We start from the raw sequence: 27351 nt of genomic DNA, 5'->3' as shown, positions 1-27351 counted from the left end.
GTTTGTGGCTTGTTTTCAGTGCTGAGGAGTCATTTATAGTCTGAGGCAAAGAAGCCGGTAGAAAATAAGAGAATTAAGGAGTCACAAAAGCAGGAGATTTGATTCAATTCAACACTTATTAATCACCTACTGTGTTACTGGAGCTACTATGACCAAAAAGTCCTGTCCTCAAGGAGCTTACATTTTACAAGGTAGCAAGGAGAACTTTGAAGGCTTTTGGTTAGACACGGGTTGTATGCTCCTCACAGGGAAGATGACATGACCTGTTCAGGAGTTCACCTAACAACTAATAAATTCCTACTGTGTGCAGTGCTTTGGGGAAACAAAAACAAAAGCAAAGTTGGCCCTGCTCTAAAAAGATGAAGTGTCTTCTGGGGGCTACATTGGTCATACGACACACAGAAAAGTGAACACATGACAAAGTAGCTTTGAGAGGCATGTACTCCTAACAAGGGGATTGAGAACGGTCTTATGTAGGAAGTAGCACCTCAGCAATGCTTTATAAGAAGGCAGAGGAAACATCTAGCTGGGTTGGGATGTAAAGTATATGAAGGGCAACAATATGCAATGAGATAGATTGGAGCCATACTGTAAAGGGGCTTTCCTTTAGTCTCTGTTTTGAGATTGTATCTACCTTGTGTCCCTGACAGCTCAGATCTTACTACCATGTCCTTCTTGATATCTAGGTCCTAAGCTGTGTACAGCGATAGGAAGTACTCTCAGAGGAGCAAAGACAGATGAAAGCCCTGGTTGCAACACTTGTTGTCAGTGATTGGGCCATGGCCCATACCTCAGTGTCATGAAGGTCTATTCTTCTTCCATCTATATCATCTCCAACAAGGTATGTGATTTAATTAGACATTTTGATTTTATTAACCTAGAATTTGATTTAATTCAGGAAACATTTGTGTGTGTGTTCATCCTTCATTACTGAAGAAGACCATGCCATCAGAGAAATGATGACACTTGACTTTGTTTTGAGTGAGGGAGGGCTGTGCAGGTCACCAGCCTCATTTCTCCTCCAGAGTCATCTGAATCCAGTGACCAGATATTCATCAGGATGACAGGATGACCCAGGATGGGACAATTGGGGTTAAGTGACTTGCCCAAGGTTACACAGCTAGTGAGTGTCAAGTGTCTGACGTGAGATATAAACTCAGGTCCTCCTGACTCCTGCACTGGTGCTCTATCCACTGCACCACCTTTATTTATTTAAGCAAGAACTGTCTACAGAGCCCAGGGCTAGGTGCTGGAGTGACCTTATAAAGAAGAGTAGAACATGGGTCCTACCTTTATAGAATTCATGCTTCCACTAGATTATAAACCAAAGTTGATCATGATAATAAATGAATAAGAGAAGTAACCACTCCAAATGTTCACACGGACTATCTGTGTCCAATCTGTGGTTGAGCATTCCAAGCTCATATTGGTCTCATCAGCCACAGTTGTACACATTGAAATCACTTTATCATGGTGATGTCATTTTGGTCCGTTTCAAGAACAAAGGACAACAACCAACCAACCAACTTAAAGAAGCCTATTCATTGAATGGGTATATCTCACTCAAAGTGAGAATGTGAGAAGACCTTAGGCTGAAAGGGCCAGGGTCTCACATTGCATCCTGGCTGTCTCCAATCATCCTGATGAATATCAGGCCACTGGACCCAAAAAGCTCAGGAGAAGGAAGTGAGGTTGGAGCCCTCCCTCACTCAAATCAAAGTCAATTGCAAGTCATGTCATCATCTTGATATCATGGTCCTCTTCGAGAACAAAGGACTTGTTCACAACAAGTAAACACAACACAACAACAAACCAACGCTGATCATGGTAACAAATGAATAAGAGAAGTAGAAATTAAGTGTTCTCTGAGATGCATGTGTGTGTGCTGGGGTGAGGGGGAACAGAGGAACCATCTCTAACAAAGCAGACTCAACCCTCTGAGATGAAAGGGACATCAGCGATCATCTAATCTCATCTGTACCTGAAGAGGACTTGCCTCAATAACATCTCCCACAAGAAGTCCTTCAAGGTCCACTTGAATATTTCCAATGAGCTACCCCAATTGAATAAGTATACTGCAAATATTGTTCAGTTAGGACAAGACCCAGTGTAATGATCACCTCTGTGATTCTGGGCATTATGGCTCTTGATTTCAGCCTGAGGTTGCATTAGTGGTTTTGGCTCTCATGTCATTCTGTTGACTCATATTGAGTTAACTGTCTACTAAAGGTTCTTTATCCCGTAACTTCTTTCACATTCAACCCTTTTGTAGTCAGTTTTTAAAACAAAAGATAGAATTTTGCATTTATCCCCATTACATTTCACTATATTGACTTTAATCTATCTTCCCAACCTTTTAGGATCTTACCAGATCGTGAATCTATTGTCCAGTGTGTCAGCTGTCTCTCCTAGCTTTGTGTAATCTGAAATCTTGACAACCATGCCTTTTGTGCCTTCATTCAAGTCACTGGTAAAAATGTTGAAGTCCATATATACGACCAAGAACAGGTCTTTGAGGTACTCTGTTAAGGGCTTTCTTAAAAGTGATATTAGTCTATTCAATTAAACAAATTTTTATTAAGTATTTAGAATGTGCAAGGTGCCATGTTGGAGATGTAAAAACAAAAATGAGACATCATCTGTCCTGAGAGAACATGTATTTTAATAGAGGGATACAACGTATTCACAAGTGTAATTCAGAGTAATTTGGCGGGGAAGAAAGATGTTCAGGGAAAACTTCAAGAAGGAGGAAATTGAGCCTTGATTGAAGACAGATTTTGAGAAGTAGAGATGAGAAGAAAGTGCATTCCAGTCATATCAGAAGGCCTGGGCAATATCCAGAGATAGGAGATGGAATGTCAGTGTTGAGTTTCAAATATAGAAATTTGGCAAATGAAACAAATGGCTGGAATGTAGCCATTTGTTAAGGAGAATACTATGGCACAAGACTCCAAAGGGAGATTGGGGCCTGGTTGTGAAGGGTCTAAAATTGCAGGTTGAGGAATTTGATTATAGGATAAAGTACAATGGTTTTATTTTTTTATAGGAGATAGAAATAATTAGATGCAACTTAGGAATATTATTTTGACAGCTGTGTGGAAGATGGATTGGGGACAGGAGAGACTCATAAGCCATTAATGCCAACTCTTTGGGTCTGGTCGTTTAGCTTTTCCTAATTCACCCATCCATACTCTCATCCAGCTAACATCTGTCAGTCTTGTCTTCTAGGATATTAAATGCTTTTTGTACATGATTTACTCAAATCCAGATAAGCTTTATCTAGAATATTTCCTTGACACCTGAGTCTAATTAACCTGTCAGAAAAAGGTAATGGGGTTCATTTTACACCCATTTTTGACAATGATCTTTCTCTTTTCTTTACCCCTTCTGCCCTCCAGGTTCTTATCTATCCCCATGAGGTGACTCCAGGAGATCAGGTGATGGTGAACAAACTCCACCAGCCAGGCTTCAGGTGAGCTTTCTTTCATGAGATACCTTCATTACTGAGGTCCTGATGTGACTTTCTTTCCTCCTTCTTAATCAGGAGCTTTTCTGCCTAGAAACTGCCATTACCCCCAATCGACATAAACCCCAATTTCCTTCTCTAGGAATGTGAGCTGAATCCTGGATGAGAGATCTCACATACCTTGTAGCCTGGAGTCAAGCACTATGAGTCAACTGTACCTCTACCTCAACAACTATATGATTTGGAAATATGGACTCTGGTTTTTTCAGACAAGTTATACCCGATATTTATTTCCCTCTACCTCTACTCTAGCTCTCTATTGAGAAAAAAACTGGACTATTTATTGTGATAACCTCCCTGCCTAAAGTCTCCCTCCTCCCTGACCATCTTCCACAAAGCTGCCAGAGTGGTATTTCTAAAGCACAGATCTGAGCTTGCTGTTACCAAGTTTAATAAGTTCCAATTGTTCCCTGTTGCCTTTAGTATTAGTCAGTCAGTCAGTAAGCATTTAATTAGTGCCTACTATTTGTCAGGCACTATCCTTAGCACTGGGGATAAAAAGAAAGGAAAGAAGATATTTTTAAAGTGCCCGCTATGTGCTAAACACTGTGCTAAGCACTTTACAAATATCTGATTTGATTCTCACAACAGCCCTGCTAGGTGGATGCTATTGCAAACTTCATTTTTCAGTTGAGGAAACTGAGGCAGATAGAAGTAAAGTGACTTGCCCAGAGTCACACAGCTACTAAGTATTTGAGGCTGGATTTAAATTCAGATCTTATTGACTCCAGGCCTGGCACTTTTATCTACTCTGCCACCTAGATGGTCCCAGCTCTCAAAAAGCTCAAATGCTAATGATATCAAATACAAACTGCACTGTTTGGCATTTAAAGCCTTTTGTATACCAGCTTTCTCTTCCAGGCTTATTCAGCCTTTGGACCCTCAATTGTCCAACCAAATTATTTTCTTGCTGTTCGTAATACACATCATTCCATCTCCTGTCTTTGTACAAACTGTTTTTCATTCTAGACCATACTCCTTTTCTTCTGCCTCTTACTATCTCTATCTTCAGCTCCAATGCCACCTTTTTCTTAATCCTTTCCTGACCCCCTGGCTACTAGTGCCTCTCTCCTCACCTTCCCATTACTTTGTATATATATGTATATACATATATATTATACACAAACATATGCTTATATACTCATAGCTCCTCAAGAGCAGAGTTTTTCATTTTTGTCTTTTTATCTCTACTGCCTCGCATAGTTCCTCATGTATAGTAGATGTCTAGCAAATGCTGATTGTTTGAGACAAAACATTTGTACCCAGAAATATTCAACTCATATTTACACAGATTTACACACATCTTTGCAATCATATATACACTTAGACACACATATTTATACATTTTCCCTCTTCTTTTCATTCTCGCCTTTTTAGATTATCTAGTACTTTTTACCCTGTGAAGCGTAAGACAAGATAAAACAGTGAGACTATGTGCCCAGAGCTGAAGTAGGAACATGTTATTTCAGGTATCTGTGATGTTCGAGGATGTGATTATCTACCTTACCCAGGATGAATGGAGCTATCTGGGCCCTGCTCAGAGGGGTCTATACAAGGTGTGATGCTGGAAAATTATGAAAACCTAGTCTCATTAGGTAAGGCCTCTCCCCCAAGGACTCCGATGTGCACTCAGATGGCTTCTTTGAATAACTATAAGTCTGATGAGCTCAGTTAGGTTTAGGTTTTAACAGATTCAAGAGTCTAAGATTGCTGATCTTGTTTTGGCTTAAAGTTGGAGCATTTGTATTCCCTTTTCTCAACTTTTCAGCATGGTCTGTGTAGAATAAGAAATGAGCGTTTTCCTTACATTTCTGCATCTGTACCTTCCCTCTCCTTCCAGCTTCCAGAATACTTGACTTTGCTACCCCAGACCAAGGGCTTTCCTCTTCGATCCAATGGGGACATTTCCAGGGGTGGAACTTTCCCACGCTCCTGATTAAGGAATAAGTACCTGAGATAATTTTTCCCAGTCTTCAAATCACCAACTCCCAGATTGTCTCCTCTAGGAAGCATGAATCTTCAAGACCAGTTCGGACCCAGCCTGGGCCTGCCTGTAATATCTTTTCTGGATCTTTCTCCTGAAGATTATAGGACTGGGGTTGAACCCAGGAAAGTTCTGTTAATCCACAGCAAATTAGACCTATTTCTTTTCTTACAAGTAGGATTTCTAGTGTCCAAACCTGAAATGATCTCTCAACTGAAACAAGGGGAGGAGCCACAGATCCTAGACATGAAGAAAATTGAGAAAAGAGAGATCCTGAAAGGTGTCTGTCTACCCATGTAAGAGAGTGAGAACCCTTCTTTCATTCAATCATTAAGCATGTATTGATTGAGCAGCTCCTTGATATGTTTGTTGGGGTCAAGTTCAAAGAAACAGAAACAGTTTCTACCCTGGAGATCTCACTCTATGATCCATCTTTTCTTGTTCCTACTTTTGAGCAAAGGGTTGGAGATGTGATGTGTGAGGCCATATTGTCACTTTAGCATCAAATTCACCGGTTAGGGCTATCATCAAATATCCCGATTTCCATTACAAACCCTATGATCTCTGTCACTGATAACTGTATACTTTTTAAATTTGTTGATAGCTTTTTTTTCACATTTATTTGGGGCTTTAACAAAGAGTGCTTTGTCTTCACAAAGATCCTGTGAGGTAAGCAGTGCAAGGATTATCTTCTTTTTATAGATGCGGAAACTAAAGCTCTGAGAAGTAAAGTGGCATGTCCGTAGTCAGATGGTTGATAGCTGGAACCAAGGTAGGTCTCCTAATTTGATGTCTAGTGATTTTTCCACCATATTACACTGTTTTCACACACATACATACATAGAAACATACATACATGTGTACATGTACACATGTATACACACATATTCTCAGTTAGAAGGGAACTCAGAAGCCATCTATTTCAATCCATACTTGAGCAAAAATCTCTCTTGCAACACGACCAACAAATGACCAATTAAACCTTTGTTTTAAGACCCCAGGTAAGGGGTGTCAACTAGCTATTTCCACTTAGGGATAGCTGAAGTAATTAGAAACTTTTTCCACTCGTTTCCACTAATTCTGCCCTCTAGGCCAAGCAGAACAATTCCTGTTTCACACTTTGCATTTCAGATATTTCAAAACAGCAGCCATTTGCTCTCCTAAGTCTTCTTTTGTCCAAGGTATAGATCCCCAGTTCTTTCAACTATTTCATGATCTGAATCTCTAAGCATTCTGGTAAACCTCCTTTGGATGGTTATCCAGTAACCTCTCTAAACTCTTCAGTTTATCATTATCTTCCCTAAAATATAACACTTAGAACTTACCACAGTACTTTAAACACAGTCTGAAATATGGTGTCCATGTTTTGGGATGTTTTTTTTGGCATGTGTCATGGTTTTCAAACAATTTAATGGTCTTACAAAGATCTCTCCTTGACTTATTTTCTGGGTCAGTTGTTTAATGATTGGAAATATCTTACATTTTCTTCTATTTTTTTTAATCTAATGATTTTCTTCTTGTTTTATTATTTCATGGAATCACTGATTTCTATGTGATCCATTCTAATTTTTGAGGGTGCTTGCTATTTAGGTAGGTTTTAGCATCTCCTGTATTGAGCTATTTAGTCTTCTATCCATTTTTTTCCTCTAGAGTTCTCATTTCATTTCTAATATCCTTTTTAAATCTCTTGCTCCATTTCTTCTAGGAACTCTTATAGACCTTATGACTAAGCTATGATACACACACATACAGTTCAAAAAATTTTTTTTCATTTGTGGCTGTCATATTCCTGCCCTAGGTATCTCCCTGATGCATTTTTAATTGTTTAGATGATGAGACAAGATCAAGAAACAACGAACTTCCTTTAAATCAAGGAATTTATGAAAAAGTAGAATCCCAGTACATGATCTTGGAAATACTCAGAGGGATATTCCTCAGTTCCTAAAGTTCAAAGGAGTATATAACTATGAGTGCAGGATAGAGCAACACCAAAGAGAAACTGTTGAAGAGAGACAGAGGAAATCCTGTTCTTTGGTGAGAGATGTTAGGCCAGTGACAATAATCCAGAATGAGAATTCCTTAGAGCAGAGAGCACAAATAAATACCAAATTTGGGAGAATCTTAAATTTGTGCTCAAATCCTAATGGACATCTGAGAGTTCCTGCTAAAGAAATACCTTATAAATGTGATCCATGTGGCCAACGCTTCAAACGGAATTCAGATCTAATTAATCATCTAAGAATCCATACAGGAGAGAGACTTTGTAAAGCTAATGTATTTAGGAAAGTGTTCAGGCAGAACCCAGTCCTTCTTGGAAAGCAGAAAATTTACAATGATGAGAAATCTTCTGAATGTAATGAATTTGAGAAAACCCTCAGTCAAAGATCAACATTTACTAAACATGAAAGACCATTTGCAAGAAACAAACCCTGTGAATGTAACAAATGTGGCAAAGCTTTTAGCCAGAGTGTGCACCTTATCCAACATCAAGAAATGTATAAATGTAATGAATGTGAGAAAACTTTCAGTCAGAGATCAATCATCATTAAACATGAGAGAACACGTAATGGAGAGAAACCCTATAAATAGAATGAATGTGGGAAAATCTTCCATCAGAATTCTCACCTCATTTATCATCAAAGAATTAACACTATAGAGAAACCTTAACGTAATGAATGTGGGAAAGCATTTCATGCTTGTTCTTCCCTTATTCAACATCATAGAATTCATACTGGAGAGAGACCCTATGAATACAATGATTGGAAAAACCTTTTGTCAAAACTCTAACCTCATTCAACATCAAAAAACACATAAAGGAGAGAAATGTTATGAATGTATTATATGTGAGAAAGTCTTCAGCACACATTCATCTTTTATTCAGCATCAAAAAATTCATACTGGAAAGAAACCATATGAATGTGGCCAATGTGGGAAAGCTTTCTATCAAAGAACTCACCTTATTACACATCAGAGAATTCATGCTGGAGAGAAACCTTATAGCTGTAATGAATGTGGAAAAGCTTTCAGTCAGAGCTCTCAACTTATTCAACAGATAATTCACACAAGAGATAAACCTTATGTGTGTAATGAATGTGGGAAAACCTTCAGTGCCCATTCTTACGTTTTTTGACACTGAAGAACTCATACTGGAAGGATACCTTATGAATGTACTGAATGTGGGAAAATTTTTATCCAGAGAATAACCCTTACTATTCATGAGATAATTCACACAAAAGAGGAACATGATGAATGTGATACATGTGGAAAATCCTTCAATTGCTCGATAATCTTTTATTCAACATTGCAAAATTCATACTGGAGATAAACCTTATGAATGTAGTAAGTGTGGCAAAATCTTCTGACAAAGTTCTCAACTTATTACACGTAAGAGAATTCACACTAGAGAGAAACCTTATAAGTGTAATGAATGTGGAAAAGCTTTCAGTGCATGGTCATATCTTATTCAACATCAGAGCGTTCATACTGGAGGGATATCCCATCAATGTAAGGAATGTGGGAAAGCCATCAGTACACATTTTGGTCTTACTTTACATGATAAAATTCATGCTGGAGAGAAACCCTATGATGTAGTGAATGTGGCAAAGCCTTTAATACACGTTCAGATCTGAGTCCACATCAGATGATTCATCCCGGAGAGAAGTCCCATAAATGTAAATGAATGTGGGAAAGTACTTAGTCACCACTCTAACCTTATTAAACATGAGAGAATTATATAGGAGAGAAACCTTATGGGTGTAATGAGTGTGGTGCAGCCTTTAACTGGCATTCTAGTTTTATTCAGCACCAGAGAATTCATACTGAAGAGAAACGTATATGTGTAGTGATTGTGGGAAAGCTTTCATCCAGTGTTCCAACTTGCTTAAACATCAGAGAATTCATGTTGCAGAGAAATTCTGCCACAAAACAATCCCTTCATGATTTTGTTTTTTAAAATTCAATTCTCAAGTCAGCGTGTTTGCTTTTCAAGTCTTTCCTTACAGTTTATTTACAGTAGATTGCCAGCAAATGGTTGTTAGGTGTTTTATCATATTGGTAAAGATCTCCTTGAGATGATTCAGAGGTTTCTGAACAGCCATCATTCATATGTACATACATATATATGTGTATGTATATATACATACATACACACACACATAAACCTTTGCTAGAACAGCAAAACCACATTTTAAACTTAAAACACTAGAGCAAACTTAAACACTAAAGTATAATTTGGCATCTTCATTCCTTCTCAACTCTAAATTGCAGGAAAGGCAAAATCATTAATAATAATCACCTAGTGAGTACTTACTGTGTACAAAACACTGAGTAGAGATAAAAGGCACTTCCCCAATTAACTCGCTCCACAGTGATGTTTCCAAACCTTTTCATCCCTCCTCACAACTCCCATAGGTCCCCCTCCTTCTACACTCTCAGCTGAGAATCTTACCTTCTATTTTTCAAAAAAAATTAAGGCCACTTGCCATAAGCTCCCTCTTTTCTCCTTTTCATCTTGAATCAATCAGATATCTTTTCTTGCTTTTTCCTCCATTACCTTATACCATCCCTGTGATGAGAGGACTTTTCTCCTTGCCAAGGACAACAGGTGATCCCATTCCAGCTGGTCTTCTGCAGCAGCTTGCCCCTTATGTCATCCCTGCCCTCTCACATTTTCTATTTTTTAAGGTGTTATAATCTTCAGTATTTTTTGAGTCTCCTTTAGCAAACTGTTGACTCGTTTTCATGATTTTCTTGCACCACGCCTATTTCTCTTCCCAATTTTTGCTCTACTTCTCTTACTTGATTTTCCAAATCCTTTTTGAGCTCTTCCATGGCCTGCAACCAACTAATATTTTTCTTGGAGGTTTTTGATGTAGGAGCTTTGATTTTCTTATTGTCTTCTAGTTGCATGTTTTGATCTTTGTCACCAAAGTAAGATTCTATAGTCTGAGGTGGGTTTTTTTTTTTACGCAGTTTACTCATTTTCCCAGCCAAATACTTGACTTTCTAACTCTTTGTCAAGGTAGGACTCTGCTTCCAGTAGGGTTGGGTGTGGGAATGGGTGTACTGTCCCAGGCTTCAGGGGTTTTGTATCAGCCTCTCAATCCTCCACCATCTGTGGGCCTAGAGCTCTGGAAGCAGCTGCTGCTATTGCTGCTGCTGGGATAACCACCACCACCAGTGCCACCACAATAGCAGCAGCCACAGCCCGCCTCTGCCAGCATCCTGGGGCTGGGGTTGGACCTTGGCCAGACTATGTACTTCTCTTTCACCCAGGTCCTACAGAGTTTTCCCACTGATCTTCTATGCTGTCTTTGGCATTTGGGTTGAGAAGTCTGGAAACTGCCATAGCTTCTAGTGAATTGGTCCCCTGAGGCCTCCTTTGGCCCTCTGTGCAGGCATGGCCTGTACTCTGCTCCCTGCCCAGTGGCACATACCCTTCCTGTCAATTTTTCAGGCTTTCTTGGGCTAGAGATTTGTTTCACTCTGTCATTTTATGGGTTCTGTAACTCTAGAATTTGTTTAAAGTCATTTTTTACAGGTATTTGAAGGGCTTTGGGGGAGAAGGCAAGTAAGTCCTTGCTTTTACTCTGCCATCTTGGCTCCACCCCCCCTCTCTCACATTTTCAATCATTCCCTCTCTATTGACTGCTTCCCTTCTGCTTACAAAAATACTCACATCTCCACCATTCTCAAAATATCCCCACTTGAGCCATCCATCCCCACTATTCCCCCACATCGCTCCTGCATTTTATGGCTAAACTCCTTTAAATGGCCATCTGCAATAAATGTCTCCACTTCTGGTCCTCTTGCTTTCTACTTAACTATCTAAAGGTTGACTTCTGACCTCGTCATTCGACTGACTTTTTTTCACAGCTGACAATAATCTATATCCAATGCCTTTTTCTCAGTCTATATCCTTCTTGACTTCTCTGCAGTCTTTGACACTGTTGGTCATCCTCTGCTCCTTGATATTCTCTTCTTGCTAAGTTTTCAGGGCATTATTCTGTCCTGATTTTCTTTCTACCTGCCTGGTGGCTTCTTCTCAACTTCCTTTGCTGGATCTTCATCCAAGGAATATCTAGGCTTGTTGGTTTTACTTTTATATATGCCCCATTCTCTCCTCTAACATTGCCACCATGTTGGCCACCACCTTCATCTCTTCATACTATTGAAATAGTCTCCTGGTTGGTCTGCCTTTCCCACTGCAGTCAGTCCTTATTTGCCAGAGTGATTTTCCAAAGTGTGGGTCTATTATCACACACATTATCACACACAACCTCTACTCAATAAACTCCTGTCACCTCCAGGATCAAATATAAAATTCTCCCTCCATCCTCTTCCCAGTTTCCTTCTACAACCTCACCTCACACACTTATTCTTCAGTCCAGTGACATTGACCTCCTTACTGTTCCTGGGCATTTTCATTGGCTGTTCTGCATGCCAGGGATGATCTCCCTCTCCATCTCTGTCTCCTGGCTCCCCTTGCTTCCTTCAAGTCTGAACTAAAACTCCACCTTCTACAGGAAGCTGTTTTGGATCCCCCTTAATTCTGTCTTCCCTCTGATGATTATTTACTATTTATCTTTGTTAGTACATAGTTGTTTGCGAGTTATCTTCCCCATTAGATTGTGAGCTCCTGAAAGGTTTTGCCTTTCTTTGTATTCCCAGCACTCAGCACAATACCTAGAGCATAGTAGGACCTTAGTATTTATTGACTAACTGAATCACAGAGTATATGGGGAGGAGTAAGATGTAAAAAGACTAGAAAGGTAGGGATGGACAAGGTTATTAAGGGCTTTAAAAGTCAAATATACAATTTTTTATTTGATCCTGGAGATTAAAAGGAGTCACTGGAATTTATTGCATTGGGGGAGGGAAGGAAATGACATGGGGTAGTTAGATGCACAGTATATAGAATACTGGGTTGGAATCAGGAAAACTCATCTTTATGAGTTTAAATCCAGCTTTAGATACTAGCAAGTATCTAAAGTCAAGTCATTTAACCCTGCTTGCTTCAGTTCCTCATCTGCAAAATGAGCTGGAGAAGGAAAACACAAACTAATCCAGTATCTTTGCCAAAAAAATCCCAAATGGGGTCATTTTATTTCCACCTTCTCCACTGCACAACACGTTCTACCAGGACTGGAATATTTTCTATTTCTTTTGAACTTAGTCTGAAAGACTTAGCCTAGTTCCTTCCCTGAGTACACAAGAGATACTCAGTAAAACTATTCAATGACTGAAGGAAAAATTCTCTCACTTGATCCTCTCAAATTTTTTTTTATACACAAGACTCAAGGATTCTTTCCCTTGTTCCAGTAAGGAAATCATTTCAGGCTTGAATACTGGAAATTCTGCTCATGGGGAAGAAAAAAGGGCCTAGTATTTTTTCTATGCTCCGCAGAGAGAACATAGTAGAAAGGCACAGTGAAGCTCTATCTGTCCATCCTCTGCAGGGATCTATGATTGTATTCTTTGTGGTGGAAAAGGGAATTGGGGAGTTAGAGTTCTAGGCTTAAGAAACAATCACCCCACATGTCCTGTCCCCACTAGAAAGTTGAGAAACTTGAACTCTAGAGAAGAGTCTTGGGTCTGGGATAGTTAGGCCAGATCTCCTACAGGGTAGGGGGAAGAAAAGTGGAAAAGCAAAAATTCAGAAAGAGCTCAAGGAATCTACCTATTTCTTCTCAAACTCAGCCTATCTCCTAGGAAAGGGAACCTCTCAGTCTAAATAGATAGGATTAGAATTCTCTGGCCTCTAAATCAAAATCCAATCAATTTTGTCCACTTCCGAAGCTAGTCACGTATCAAGATGGCGAGAAACTTAGCCCTGAGTCCCAGGGAAGAGGGCTTATCAAGTGATACTATATTCCCTTAATTCTCTAGCATCACATCCCTGATAGAGACCCAAGTGACCCTCGTAAGCAGGGCCCAAGTGGCTCTACTTCTCTTGGGTGAAACGCATGGGTACATCCTCAAAGATCACACAGATGCCTGAAACAAAACATTCCTACTGAAATCCCCAAATCAATTCCAATGTTCAGGTCTAACGTAAGGAGAGGAATCCAGAAGTCCTAGAGAAAGGGATCTGAAGATACAAAGGGTCATTTCCTTAGAATGTGTGTGACTGCTTGTGAGTGGATAAACATATATGTAGAGTCAGTGCATGGACTGAGTTTGGGCAGGTTATCTGCAAGGGAAGGAGGTGGGGTGGACATAGCTATTTGATAGAGGTCAGATATGACAGCGTACACATGCAACCTGAGAGCACAGGCCCCCTATATGCTCGGATGTTTCTGTGGCAGCAAAACGAAATCCTACCTCAGTCAAACCTTTATACATTCTTTAAAAAATATTTTTCTTTTTATTATTATGAAGTTGACATACCAAGAACAAAAAAGGGGATTATAAATAAAATGATCAATTATACTATGTACAACTTTTAAAAAGTGCATATTAAGCATTTCCAGTTCCAACCTTGTCCTACTTGTCTATGGAATCCTATTCCCAGCAAAAACGTCAGGCAAGAAAGTTCCCAGTAAGATCCTTGAAGCACTAGATGTGGCCTCTCTTAACTGGGTTGCTTTGAAGAAAAGCATCTCACCAGTGGTGCAGAGGAAAGAGAGATGGATTTAGAGTCAGAGGACCTGGGTCTAGACCTTAACTCTGTCACTTACTACCACTAAGATGTTGGATATATTACTTGTCTTCCCCTAGCTAGATTGTAAGCTTCTTGAGGACAGGGACTGTATTTCCTTCCTTCCTTTTTTCCTTTTTTTTTTTTTTTTTTTTTAAGATTTGTATCCTCAATGTTTATCACAATGCCTGGCATGTAGTGGGCACTTAATAAATATTTTTTGACTATATGGCATCATATTTTCTTATTTCCTCCATAGGTGGGCACTATTATTACCGCTATTCTATGGATGGGAAATATCAAGTCAACAAGCATTCATTAAGTACCAATTGTGTATTAGTTATGTGGAGAGAGGATAGAGCACTGCACTTGGAATGTGGGTTGCCTTAAACACTTATTAGTTGTGTGACCTTGTACAAGTCATTTAACTTTTCAACCTCAGTCTCCTCATCTGTAAAATGGGAATAGTAATGGGAATACCTCATAGGGTGGTTGTAAGTATAAAATGAAATAACATGCGGAAAGTGCTTTGCAGATCTTAAGGCATTACATAATTGCGACCCATGATGAAGATGATGATGGCGGTGGTGGTGTTGATGGTGGTGATGGTGATGATGGTGATGAAGCCAGGCACTGTACTAAGAGCTAAGGACAAACAGTTTACCCTCAAGGAGCTCAAAATCTTATGACTCAGTTTCCTGACATATAACGGGGTGGGGGGGGGAGGGGAAGCAGGACCAGATGACCTCTAAAATTCAAAAGCTACGGAAACAAGGGTTGGTGTTATTACTATTATTTTGTCCCCAAATCTCTCAATCCCTGCGCAGACAGCAGTGACAGCAGAACCAGGCACATTTCTCCTGGGCTTGCTGGAGCTGGCTGACGGGAAGCGCCCATCTGGGCTTCTACCCCTTAGGCGGTAAAGCATCTAGTCCCAGATCCTGTGCAGGTGGCTTTCTCTAGTTCCCTTTGTATCAGTGTCCACTTGGTGGTGATGAGTGAGCGCGATCTACAGAGCAGAGGACAGGAGGCTGTGCAGAAACCTGGAAGCGACTACACATCCAGACACCCAGATCAGGCCAAGCGTCCGACCTGCCCTGGGACGGATGTATTTAAGGCGTTATTGTTCTTCAAAGGTCAGGGATGAAGCAGCTATGGTGAGAGGGGCAGGGAGGAGCCTGCTGCCCTGTCCTGTCAGGGACTACGTCCTTCCCTTTCCTCCCTCCCACTCCCAGACTGGGGCTGGGTTTATGAAGTATTGCTGCAGAACTCATATTAAAACTTTACTGAAAGGATCTGCCCAGTGAACAATAACTGTAATAACACAAATAATTAGTATTTTAGTGTTCACAAAACATCTGCACCACAGCACAGTAAAAGCAATAGATTTTGTTGTTGAAAACCAGACCTTTGTCTCATCATTTTCTCAAAGCAGATTTGCTTGTTTGCTAGGGTTACTAAGAATGGAAATGACCCTTACTGAGGCAGCTGTCCTATGAGTAAAACACTTAAGTGCCAAAAATCAACATAGGAGTCATTGATCTCTAAGAAGCTGAAGAGGGACATAGGTGACTGTAAGAAATGCAAAGAGAATTAGAAAAGAACATGATGCTTTAAGGGGGAGGCAGCATGCACAGGAATTATTAAATAATTCAGATGGGACTATGCCCACATCTTGTAGAGGCAAGCGCTCCCAGATGGGCACCCATTTTATGTGTTCATCACTCTCAGAGGTTCATTGAAGATTTTGACATCCAGCCAAATATGGTCTTGGAACTTTAGATCATTTCAGACTGTAAAACCAAGATGAAACCAAACTTGATTTCAAAGCAGGAAGTTTCTAAAGGGAAATCACAAGAAATCAACATGCATGTATATAAAAAAACCTGGGATCAGAGAAGCCTTTCAATGTGAGGATAGGTTAGCTCAGAGGCTACTAGGCTGAGTCGTGAATAGAGAGGAGTGGTCTTGGAATCAGGAAGACATGAGTTCAAATCCTGTGCTATTTCCAAAACAGCACTCCATCACTTGATTCTGGACATTCTCTCTGGCTGCCCCGATGCTTAGATGCTCTCCTTCCTCTGCTCTGCCTACTGACTTACCAGACTCCTTTAAGTCTCAAAATCCCACATTCTACTGGAAACCTTCCCCAGCTCTTCTTAATTATTTCCTTAATTATTGCCTGTATATAACTTGCTCGTACATCTTTGTTTGCACATTGTCTCCCCCATTAGATTATAAGCTCCTTGAGGGCAGGGACTGTCTTTTGACTCTTTTTTGTATTCCCAATGCTTAGCATACTGCCTGGCACATAATGGTTACTTCACAAATGTTTGTTGATTGATTGATTATAGTAAAACTGAAAATATTAAGAAAGAATATTTTTCTCTCAAACTCTTTCCAGACTCTTGGGAAATGCCTCTTAGAAAGGTGTGTGATAAATCAGGACACAAGGGGGAAAAGACCCTTCATTAGGTGAATAGGTAACAGAGAGGGGGCAGCTAGGTGGTACAGTGGATTGAGCACCAGTGCAGGAGTCAGGAGGACCTGAGTTCAAATCTCACCTCAGACACTGGACACTCACTAGCTGTGTGACCTTGGGCAAGTCACTTAACCACAATTGCCTCATCCTGGGTCATCTCCAGTCATCCTGATGAATATCTGGTCACTGAATTCAGATGGCTCTGGAGGAGAAGTGAGGCTGGTGACCTGCACAGTCCTCCCTCACTCAAAACAAAGTCAAGTGCAAGTCATGTCATTTTTTCTCTGATGGCGTGGTCTTCTTTGGCAACGAAGGATGGACACACACAGGTTAGGGACACATTGTGAAACGCAACAATACAAACTGAGGAAATGTATGCCCTATTTTCTGAGTGAAAATAATGCAAGAATGTGCCATAGGGTAAAGAAGTTAGGAGAATAAAATTTCAACGTGAGCTCAAACCCTATTAAATATTAGAGAAAAAGACCACATCATTGTGACCCATGTGGGAATACCTTCCACTAACATTTTCAGTTGAATAACCATCATAGAATTTCTGAAAAACCACATAATATTGTAGAAAAGTTCTTCACTCAGAGCTTAGTCCTAAATGAATATCAGAAAGTTGACATTAGAAATCTTCTAAATCTGGTGTATATGGAAAAGTTTTCAACCAGATTGCGAACTTTATCCATATTAGATGATTCACAGTGTAGAGAAATGTTTTATACGTGTTCTTCTGTGGGCCTGGCCTGACTTGGACAATCCTCTGGTAGTTTAAGTTCTGATATTGGAAGAAAATGAGACATTTGTAGTTCATTCAACAATGAAAAAAAGAAGATCTACTTAGGTATTTCAGGAAAAAATCATTTCAAAAGGATATTGAGGTCCCTAAATTGATTCAGCTGAGGAAAGTTCCCACTAAGATCCACCAACCAAACACCTCAGAGGCTGGTACTCAGATGATAAGGAGCCAGCCAATAAGACAATCAAGTCTTAAAGAATGTGTCAATACCTTTTGAGGAACAACTGCCTAAACTGCATTGGGTAAGTAGTTAAGATATTTCTTCTACCATCATCTGCTAATGACTGTGGGAAAGCCTTCAATGTATACTCAGTTTTTATTCAACATCACAGAATTCACAATGGAGAAAACCTTCAGTGGAATGAATATAGCAAATCCTTTAGCAAAAATACACACCTTATTTGACATCACTAGTCAGTGAATAAATATTCACTAGGCACCCACTATGTGCTGGGCACTGTTTGAAGTGCTAGGGATAATTACAAAGAAAGGCAAAATACAGTCCCAGCTCTCAAGGAGCTTTCAAGGAGCTACAGTCTAATGAGGGAGCCAACATGCAAATAATTATGTACAAACAAACAATATACATGATAAATTTGAAATAATCAACTGAGGGAAGGCACTAGAATTAAGAGGGATCAAGAAAGGCTTCCTGGGTAAAAAGTAGGATTTTAGCTTGCACTTGAAAGAAGACAGAAAGCAGAATGAAGAGAGAGAGCATTCCAGACATGGAGAGCAGCTAGTGAAAATGCCTGGAGTCTGGAGATAGAGTATCTTATTTGAGGAACAGTAAGGAAGCCAGTATTGCTAGACTGAAGAGTATATGTATGTGTAAGTCATGTGTTGGGGGAGAGAGGGTGCAACACTAGAAAAATGGGAGGATTATGGAGGGCTTTGAATGCTAAACAGGATTTTATATTTAATACTTGGGGTGATAGGGAGCCACTGGGGTTTATTGCATAGCAGACCTGCACTCTAAAATCACTTTTACTCATAATGGAAAATGCTAGCGACATTCAGAGAAAGAACTATGGAGTCTGAATGCAGATGAAAGCAGACTATTTTCACTTTTTTTCTCATGATTTTTCTCTTTTGTTCTGATTCTTCTTTGACAACATGAATGTGGAAATATGTTTAGCATGATTGTACATATAAAAGCTATATCAGATTGGTTACTGTCTTGGGGAGGAGAGAGGAAAGAAAAGGAGGGAGGAAATTTGGAATTCAAAATCTTACAAAAATGAATATTGAAAACTATCTTTTTATGTAACTGGAAAAAAGAAAAATGCTATTAAGTGCAACAACTACAGAAAGATCACTTTTGACAACAGATGGACAGGAGATGGGCTGGAATGGCAGAGCAGTAGGCTATGTCAGTGGATTAGGCCTGAGGTGATGAGGGCTGCCAGGGTAGTAGATGTGTAAGTGGGAAGAAAAGGATGAATTTGAGAGATAGCGTGAAAGTAGAAATGATAAAACTTGTCAGGGGATTGGATAGATAGAATGAATTCAAGAGAGTAGTTGAAGATGACACCAAGATTATATGGTTGATGGATTAACAATGTAGGAATCCCACCAATCATGTGGATGCCTAGTATTAGAAAGTCCCCAACCCCCATGCAAGGACATGGTAAAGCAGATGGTCCCACCAACTGTCATAACAACTACTTGCTGTTTTTGGATCAGAGACCCTGCAGTTTTGGGTAAAATGACTGCTTTCATAATTGTACAAGTGTTTGGCTGATTCCTCGTGTCTCTGCCCCTCTCCCACTTGTGAAGTGCTAATGCTGCCAATTGGCTGTTTTCTCTAAGTGGGCCTGAATGGTTACAAAATTTTAATCTGTACCCCAAGAATCTGATTTTGCTATCAGTGGGAACAGATTCCTTAGAATCTATTCTTTTTTGACCCTTAGTTATCAGATCCCATCTGATGGGTATGCCTATCTCAAGATTTGGAGAAAATTTCCTGACAATTGCAAATCTGGTGACTGGGAGGATGGTGGTGCCCTGAACAGTAATAGAGAATTGTGGAAGAAAGGAGGAGGGTATTAGAAAATATATGAGTTCTGTTTGGGACATATTAATTTTGAGATGCCTGCAGGACATCCAGTATAAGATGTCCAAAAGACAATTGGTGATGTGAGAATGGAAGTTCAAGAGAGTGAATAGGGATGGATAGTTAAATCTAAAAATCATCAGCATTAAGATGATAATTGAGCCTATAAAAGCAAAATAATTCAGAGGGAGAAGAGAAGAGGGCCCAGGGCAGATCCTTAGAGAATACTCGTGGTTGATGAGTGTGGCCTAGATGACAGGCCAACAAAGAAATCCAAGACAGAATAGTCAGATGAGCAGGTAGAGAACCAGGAGACAGCAATCAGAAAAATCTAGAGAGGGGATGAATATCCAGGAGGAGCTCAATAGTGCCAAAGGCCATAGAGAGATCAAGAAGCATGGGGACAGAAAAATGCCATTAGATTTCACTGGTAACTCTGGAGAGAACAATTTTAATTGAGTAATGAGGTTGGAAGCTAGATTGCAGTGTTTAGAAAAGAGTTACAGGGGAGGAAGTAGAGGCAAATAGCTTTCTCAAGGAGCTTAGCCACAAAGGGAAGATATGGGAGTATACTTAGCAGGAATTATAGTAGTTTTTTTTTTTTAAGGATGAGAAAGGCATGGGTGTTCTTATAGGTAACAGGGAAGGAGCCAGTAAATAGGAAGAAATTGAACATATAAGAATAAAGATGATAGGATAATTTTCTGGAGAAGATTGGAGGGGATGGGATCATGGATCCTATAGAAATGTTTATTTTGGCAAAGGGAATGTGTTGCCAATTCATGTGAGAAAGGGATGAATAGATAGTTGGAAACAAGTCTGAGTGATATGAGCCAAGGAGGGATGCAAATGACCTCAATTTTTTAAATGAAATATGAGTCAAAATTCTCAGCTGAGAAGGGGAGGGGAGGGATTATCATAATGAACTTGAGGAGGGATGTAAAGGTTTGTCATAGTGACTGTGGTGAATGAGAGAACAAATCAATTAGGTGGGGTACAAAGGACTGCCTTGCTTAATTCAGTGAGATCCCAGTCAAGATTGTAGCAAACTTATAATGGATCTAGTCGGTAAAGTTTTGTCACACCCCAGCTCCATTCTTCAGCAGTATTGAATAGTAAGAAAGGCAACACATGGTTGGCTGTATAACACAAGGATATGGATTAAGGTTTGAGGATATGATAAGGGAGCAAGATTATAGAGGGGTAGTGTAGACATGGATTGGTTCACCCAGCGGTTGAGATTGAGAAGGGAGGAGAGTGTAGCCAGTGCTGGGATGATGGCCTGAGAAAATATTGAGGGGTAGAGAAAATGGAGATCATAGGGAGGATGAAGAATGGGGTCAAGGATGGTGAAGCACAGGGGAAAATGGTATAATAAGCAGCTATGATCAGATAAAGGAATTTTTGGAGTTCATTAACTCAAAAACTGAACACACTTACAGATGATAGCTAGATCAGGATATGACAATCTCTGTAGCTAAAATGGATTAGAGGAACATGTCATGGGATTTGAGTACAATGAAGGGCTGGTAAATTATTTGAGAATATATATATATACATACATATATATGTATATATATATGTGTGTGTGTGTGCGTATATATACATATATACATATATATATATATATATATATGGTGTTTCAAAAATCTTAGTGCAATTTTAAGCTATTAAAGCTAAGACATTTGGGATACCTTGTATGTTGAAGTCTTCTAATACAAGGGCAGAAATTGGAGTACAAAGAAAGACTGTGAGCCAGAGACTGAAAGAGCATATGTCAGGGAGCAGCCACTAGGGATCTAAGTTGGGCAATACATTTACATATCATGAACCTCAAAGGAGGAAAGGTTGCTAAATGATGTTGATAGAGAGACAGAGAGTGGCAATGGGATGCTTCAAAAATGGGCTGCTTCTCTTTGTCAAGGAGAAATACATGCTGAGGATGTAGTTCTTTGGGTGGGACAGAAATCCTTCCACTTCCTATGACTTGGAGTCTAAAGAGAGGGTTTTTTAAGCATGCCTTTCCATGGGGAGAAACCTCCATAAGTGGAACAAAAGGGGTGAGCAAAGAGGCTCAGTGAATTATTAGTATAAATAAAATTGGTTAGAGGGGAGGTATGTTTAAATTGGACTGAACTTTCCTCCCCCCAACTTAAAACAGATATTAAAGTACTATTTCTCAGATGTCAAGTCCACATTTTTTTCTGTTTTTAAAAGTTTCTTTACATTTTTGTCTAATTGGTATTACTGTGTGGTTACATAAAGTGCTAGATCTTAGCTGCTTCTGATTTGTATGCTTCATTACTGTGAATAGGGAGCTAGAGAAAAAGGAGATTGGCTGGGCAAGGTATACAAACAAGAACGAGAGGACAATTGATATTATACCTTATCATTTGATAATATTACTCTGTAATCCAGCCTTTTCCCCATTTTGTCAGAAAACTCACCTCTTAGTCTAATTCACTAAGCAGTCTCTAAAGGCATGGAAAAGTAACATGATCACTCTCAATCCAGTGGGCAATTGCTTGCTAACCTGGGGTCCTTGCCTCTATTTACAGATAAGCAGAGGACCAACTTGAGCTAAACTTTCCCCAGGGGACAACTCTCATGTCCTACTGTATCCTTGGCAAAATTAAATGTGATTTAGTCTCCAAAGAAGAGATAAAAGTTGGGGGTGTGGGGAGGGGGAACTTGATTGGGATGATTTTGTTTTTCTAGCCAAGATTGCTAAAGGCAGCTAGGTCCCAAAAAGAATTAACATTCCATAATTGTAATCACCCATACTTGAAGGCCAATCCATCTTTCCAAGCAGTAGCCAATTGTAACATTTCCCAGCCACACAGGACTCCTTTCCTTCATCTCAATAAAGAGGAGCTTTCTCATCCTTTTGGATCCCTAGCCTTTGTTCAGGTGGCTATAGTGGCTTACTTTACTAAGTTTATGAGTACCTGTTAATAAAGTGTTACATTGCCTGGAAATCTTGCCTTGGTTTGCCTCAGTGTCATTTTTTACTCATGAGGGAAAGGGACAGAAAGCATAGGGTATCTAAACTGTGGGGACTTTCATATTGGCTGGGGGCTCCTGATGTACATGAGACAGAAATTTTATTGTTATTGTTTATATGGTTCCCAAAATATGGTAGAAAAAGCATGGATCTGGTCCTTTCCCCTTAGGATAAAAAAAAAAAGATAAAAGCTTAAAATAGCAACTTGGTGTCTTGGCTGCCTTGTTGCTATGGTAACAAGGTCCTTTTTTTCCCAACTGTTTTCTTCTACACATGCAGAGAGACAACCCTTTTGGGGGAAGGGACTGCAAATTCGTGGTTATTAGAAAGCAGGTGTTCTCAAAGTGGGAGAAGGGGAGTGGTCTAAAAGACTGGCAACACATATTCCAAGAGTAGGGCTTAGTAAAGAAAGTGAAATTCCTACTTCAACCTCCTGATGCAGCTCAACAGTTGAACTTAAATGGACTTAGACAAGTAACCCTCTTAAAAACTGTTACAAATAAAATGCTACCCCAAACTGAAAAGAGTACTTCAGATGTGATCTCATCAAAGCATAATACAATGGAACTATCACAATACTAGTCCTTGATACCATGCTTCTATCCTTAATACTGACTATACTTGCGTTAGCATTTTAAATGGTTAATATACAGCTAAAATCTAGCACTTTAAAGTTTGCAAAGCAATTTACACATATCATGTCATACAATCTGAGTGAATAGGTGCATTTATTATCCCAATTTTACAGATTAGGAAAATGAAACAGAAAGGTTAAGTGACTTGTCCAAGGTCACACACTAGCATCTGAGGCATGATTTAAAGTCGGTAAATCACTTAACATGCCAAGAAACTAAATCCCAGGTGTCATGGATCCTTTTTTTTGTCATGGACCCCTTTGGCAGTATGAGGAAATCTATGAACCCCTTCTCAGTGCTTTTGAAGTATAAAATAATTATAAAAGAAACCAATTATATTGAAATAATGACAAACATTTCTGATTTTTTGTTTCAGATCCCAGATTAAGAATCTCTACTCTAAATGTACAAACTGTATAGTTTATTGTCAGTTAGCACGGGTAAAGTGAATCTTCATGCCAAGAATTCCCTACACCAATGAAATCAGTTCTAGACTACTGAAATCATGTTATTAGATTTGGCCCGTCATTTTAGTTTATCCATATCTTTTTGGATCCTAACTCTGTCCAACTTATTAGCTATACCTCCCACATCTGCATCATCTGTAAATTCAATAAACATGTCATTGAAGTCTTAATCTATCACTGATTTTAAAAAAGTTAAATAACAAAGGTCAAGCAATTACCTGAAGTTCTCCACTAGGAACCTCCCTCCAAACTGACACTGAGTCATCTATGACTTCTCTTTGGTCCCAGTCGTTTAACCAGGTTTTAATCCACTTAAGTGAACTACCAAATAGCCAATTTCTCTCCTAATCTACAAAGGCAGTAAGCAAATATTAACCGCATTTTCCTTATCTACCAACCTAATAACCCTGTCAAAAAAGGAAAATGAGGATAATCTGGTATAATCTATTCTTTGATGAGGCCATGCTGGTTCCTAGTGATCATCATCTCCTTTTCTGTATGTTCACACGCCATCCCTTTAAAAATTTGTTCTGGAATTTAGTCAGGAATCAAAGTCAACTTCACTGGTCTACAGTTTGCAGAATCTACTCTCTTCTCTTCTTTTGAGAACAGGGACATTTTCCTAGTCCTATAATGCTTCTCCCAGTCTTCATGATTTCTCTCTCAAAGATTAGTGACTGTGGCACAACCACATTCACCCGTTCTTTTGGTACCTTGGGATGTAGTTCATCTATGCCAGATTCGTCAAGGTAAACTAGGTGTTCTCACTGTCTCCTTACTTACCTCTGGTTCTAGCTTCTCATTAATCACCTACCCCAAGTCTATCTCTGCTAAATCTTCTTTCCCCCAATATAGCTAAAGAAACCTCTCTTACCCTTTTTTTCACCTTAGCACTCATTGCTGGCCTCAGCTCTTTTGCATTTCTAAGTTTATAATGAACTTATACATGCTGTTATATTCATCCTTCCTTACAAGCTCTTTCATCTTTTACAATTGCCTTTTAAATGTAAGGTTTTTAACTTTTATTAAATTTTTTAACATTTTAATTAAGTTAAATTTAACAAATAATTAAATTAAATTAATATATTTAAATTTGCTTTTATTAAAATTAAAATTAAATTCAAATTTAACTTAAAATTAAGTTGATAGGTTCCTCATGTATCTAAATAGGTTTCTAGACACCTCCTCTTCTCTTCCTCATTGAAATACAGAATTTCGCCCCCAACTCTCTCCAAAAATAACTTGTTTCTACTCCATCTTGTGACAGAAGGGCCATTTTCTCTTTCCCCATCCCATTTGAAAGGGAAGTCATTCTCTTTGTTCATGCTATGTGACAATGATTCAAATACAAAAATCTTTAATATTTTGATCTGATAGTTCATGGTTTTGGTGTACAAGGGTGTGGAAATTTAGTTTTAAATTACTGTGCCTTGGCAGAAGCTGCACTTGATATTTCATTGCAAGTCTTGCCTTGGTGTTCTAGTGCCATGCTCTATAAACCTCCAACCCCTGGATTCCACCCAGGGCAGCAATCATAGATTACAGAGTTAACTTGAGGGGAAAAAACCCAAATAATCCTTTGAGTGCAGAGCTATGAAACTTTGTTATAATGCTTTTGGTCCAGTGTGGACTTTCTGATGAATAAAGGATAAACTTATATCCAGGGCTTCAACTCATTTACTGGATATTTTTCTATGGTATACTCCATGATTCTGAATAAGATACAAGCTTAGAAGGAAGGTGTTACTTCACTCATTCTACTCAATTTTTCTCTCATATTGATTCTCTTAAAATTTATAAAGTGAAGAGCTGTGATATAAAGCTTTCCAATACGGGATACATACCTGAGGTCTCTGATACACTGAAAGGAGATTTTTTTTTTGCCAGTTTTTCTATGTCCATACTATGAACTAGCTGATATTTGTGAGGATCACAGTTCTGAGTGAAGATCCATACACTCATAGAGAAAAGTGGGGTTTTTTTTGGTGGGGGCAGGGTTTTGGTCAGTCAACAAGCATTTAAGGCTTACCGTGTGTGAAGGATGTACTAAGCTCTGGGGATACAAAGGTTGTTACTGCCTTCCCTACTTTAATTATTTTGTATTTCCTTATCTATGAATATAATGCATCCTCCCAATATAATGTTAGTTCCTCATGTGTTCTGGTTTTTGTATCCCTAGCCCCTAGCACAGGGCCTCACCAATAGCAGATACTTAATAAACATTTCTTGAATTCTCTTCATTTTGAATTGTTTGATTTTGAATAAGAGATGAATGTTCATTAAATGCTTTCCTACTAGCATGGATAAGTTTTCTAAGTATGTATTTTACAGTGCTGAATAAAGTATGAGCTTGCACGAAAGGTTTTCCCACAGTCTTGACATTCATAGGGTTTTTCTCCAGTATGAATTCTATGATGTTGAATCAAATTTGAAAGTGCAAGGAAAGCTCTCCCACATACACTACATTCATAGGGTTTCTCTCCAGTGTGAATTCTCTGGTGTTGTATAAGGTTACAGTGCTGAGCAAAGGCTTTACCACATTCACTACAATCATAGGGTCTCTCTCCAGTGTGAATTCTCTGGTGATCAATGAAGTTAGAGCCCCGAATGAAGGTTTTCCCACATTTATCACATTCATAAGGTTTCTCTCCAGTGTGAATTCTCTGGTGTTGAATAAGAGAAGATCGTGTACTCAAGGCTTTTCCACATTCCATACATCTATAAGGTTTCTCTCCTGTGTGAATTCTTTGATGCTGAATAAGGTTAGACTGCTGATAGAAGGCTTTGCCACATTCACTGCACTCATAGGGCTTCTTTCCAGTGTGAATTTTCTGGTGTTGGTTAAGATTAGAACTACGGTTGAAAGTTTTTCCGCATTCTTTACACTCATAGGGTTTTTCTTCTGTGTGAATTCTCTGGTGTTGAATAAGAGATGAGCTTACAGAGAAGATTTTCCCACATTCATTACATTCATAGGATTTTTGTCCATTGTGAATACTCTGCTGTTCAATCAGGTCTGAGTTCTGCCTGAATGTTTTTTCACATATGTTAGATTTATAGTATGTCTCTCCTATATGAATTCTCTGGTCAGAACTCTGTTGAGAACTTTGTCCATTTGTATCATATTGATGAGGCTTTTCTCCTGTAAAAATACTCTGCTGTTTAATATGCTTTGAGTTCATACTGAAACTTCTCCCAGATTCACTAAATTTGGAGCACACTTGTCCTGGACTGATGTTCCTATGGATCACTGTTACTGGCTTGACACTTTGTTCTTTGGGAAGTGATTTCTCGAGTCTTTTCTCAGTAGCGTTCCTCTGAGATCTCATTAAACTGCTTTTGATTTCATAAGCATTATGAAATTTGGATGGCTGGGTAATATTTCCTTTGAGTACTTCTAATATTGCCCTCTTTGATTCCTTTCCTTCAGAAATTTCTTGTGTGGAAGTAAATTCCTTTTTCTTGTTGCTGGTCTCACAATCTAAAACAAAAGATATTCATTTATTCCTACATTTAACAAAAATTCATCGAAAGCCCATGTATGCCAAAAATTCTAGAGTAGACAAACATGCATATGCAACTGTGAGTACATGTTCTCAGAGTTTATGCTTTAGTAGGAAGTAAGAGACTGCCAGCAAATGACCTAACTTGACTGTTCTTTGAAGGAGACAGACATCAAAATCATGGGGGAGGGGGAGAGAAGAAGTGCCTTTTGAGATGTAAATAAATCTTACGTTTGGGAACAAGGGACTGT

At 39.2% G+C, this 27351-nt stretch overlaps 1 protein-coding gene and 1 pseudogene across 1 annotated transcript in view; one reads left to right on the top strand and one right to left on the bottom strand.

Moving 5' to 3' along the window:
* Positions 1-14377, top strand: part of LOC140500179 (uncharacterized) — a 36666-nt pseudogene extending 22289 nt beyond the window's left edge.
* The window catches only part of LOC140500164 (uncharacterized), a 70037-nt gene extending 43032 nt beyond the window's left edge, over positions 1-27005 (bottom strand). The window contains exon 1 of the mRNA XM_072602493.1: positions 26057-27005. Within this exon, the coding sequence (XP_072458594.1) occupies positions 26057-26926 (870 nt within the window). The 5' untranslated portion in view covers positions 26927-27005. The remainder of the gene's footprint in view (positions 1-26056) is intronic.
* Between the last annotated feature and the right edge of the window lie 346 nt (positions 27006-27351).

The sequence above is a fragment of the Notamacropus eugenii genome, chromosome 4 (genome assembly GCF_028372415.1).
Source record: "Notamacropus eugenii isolate mMacEug1 chromosome 4, mMacEug1.pri_v2, whole genome shotgun sequence".
NCBI classification, from domain to species: Eukaryota; Metazoa; Chordata; class Mammalia; order Diprotodontia; family Macropodidae; genus Notamacropus; species Notamacropus eugenii.
This window is presented reverse-complemented; position numbering and strand designations above follow the sequence as displayed.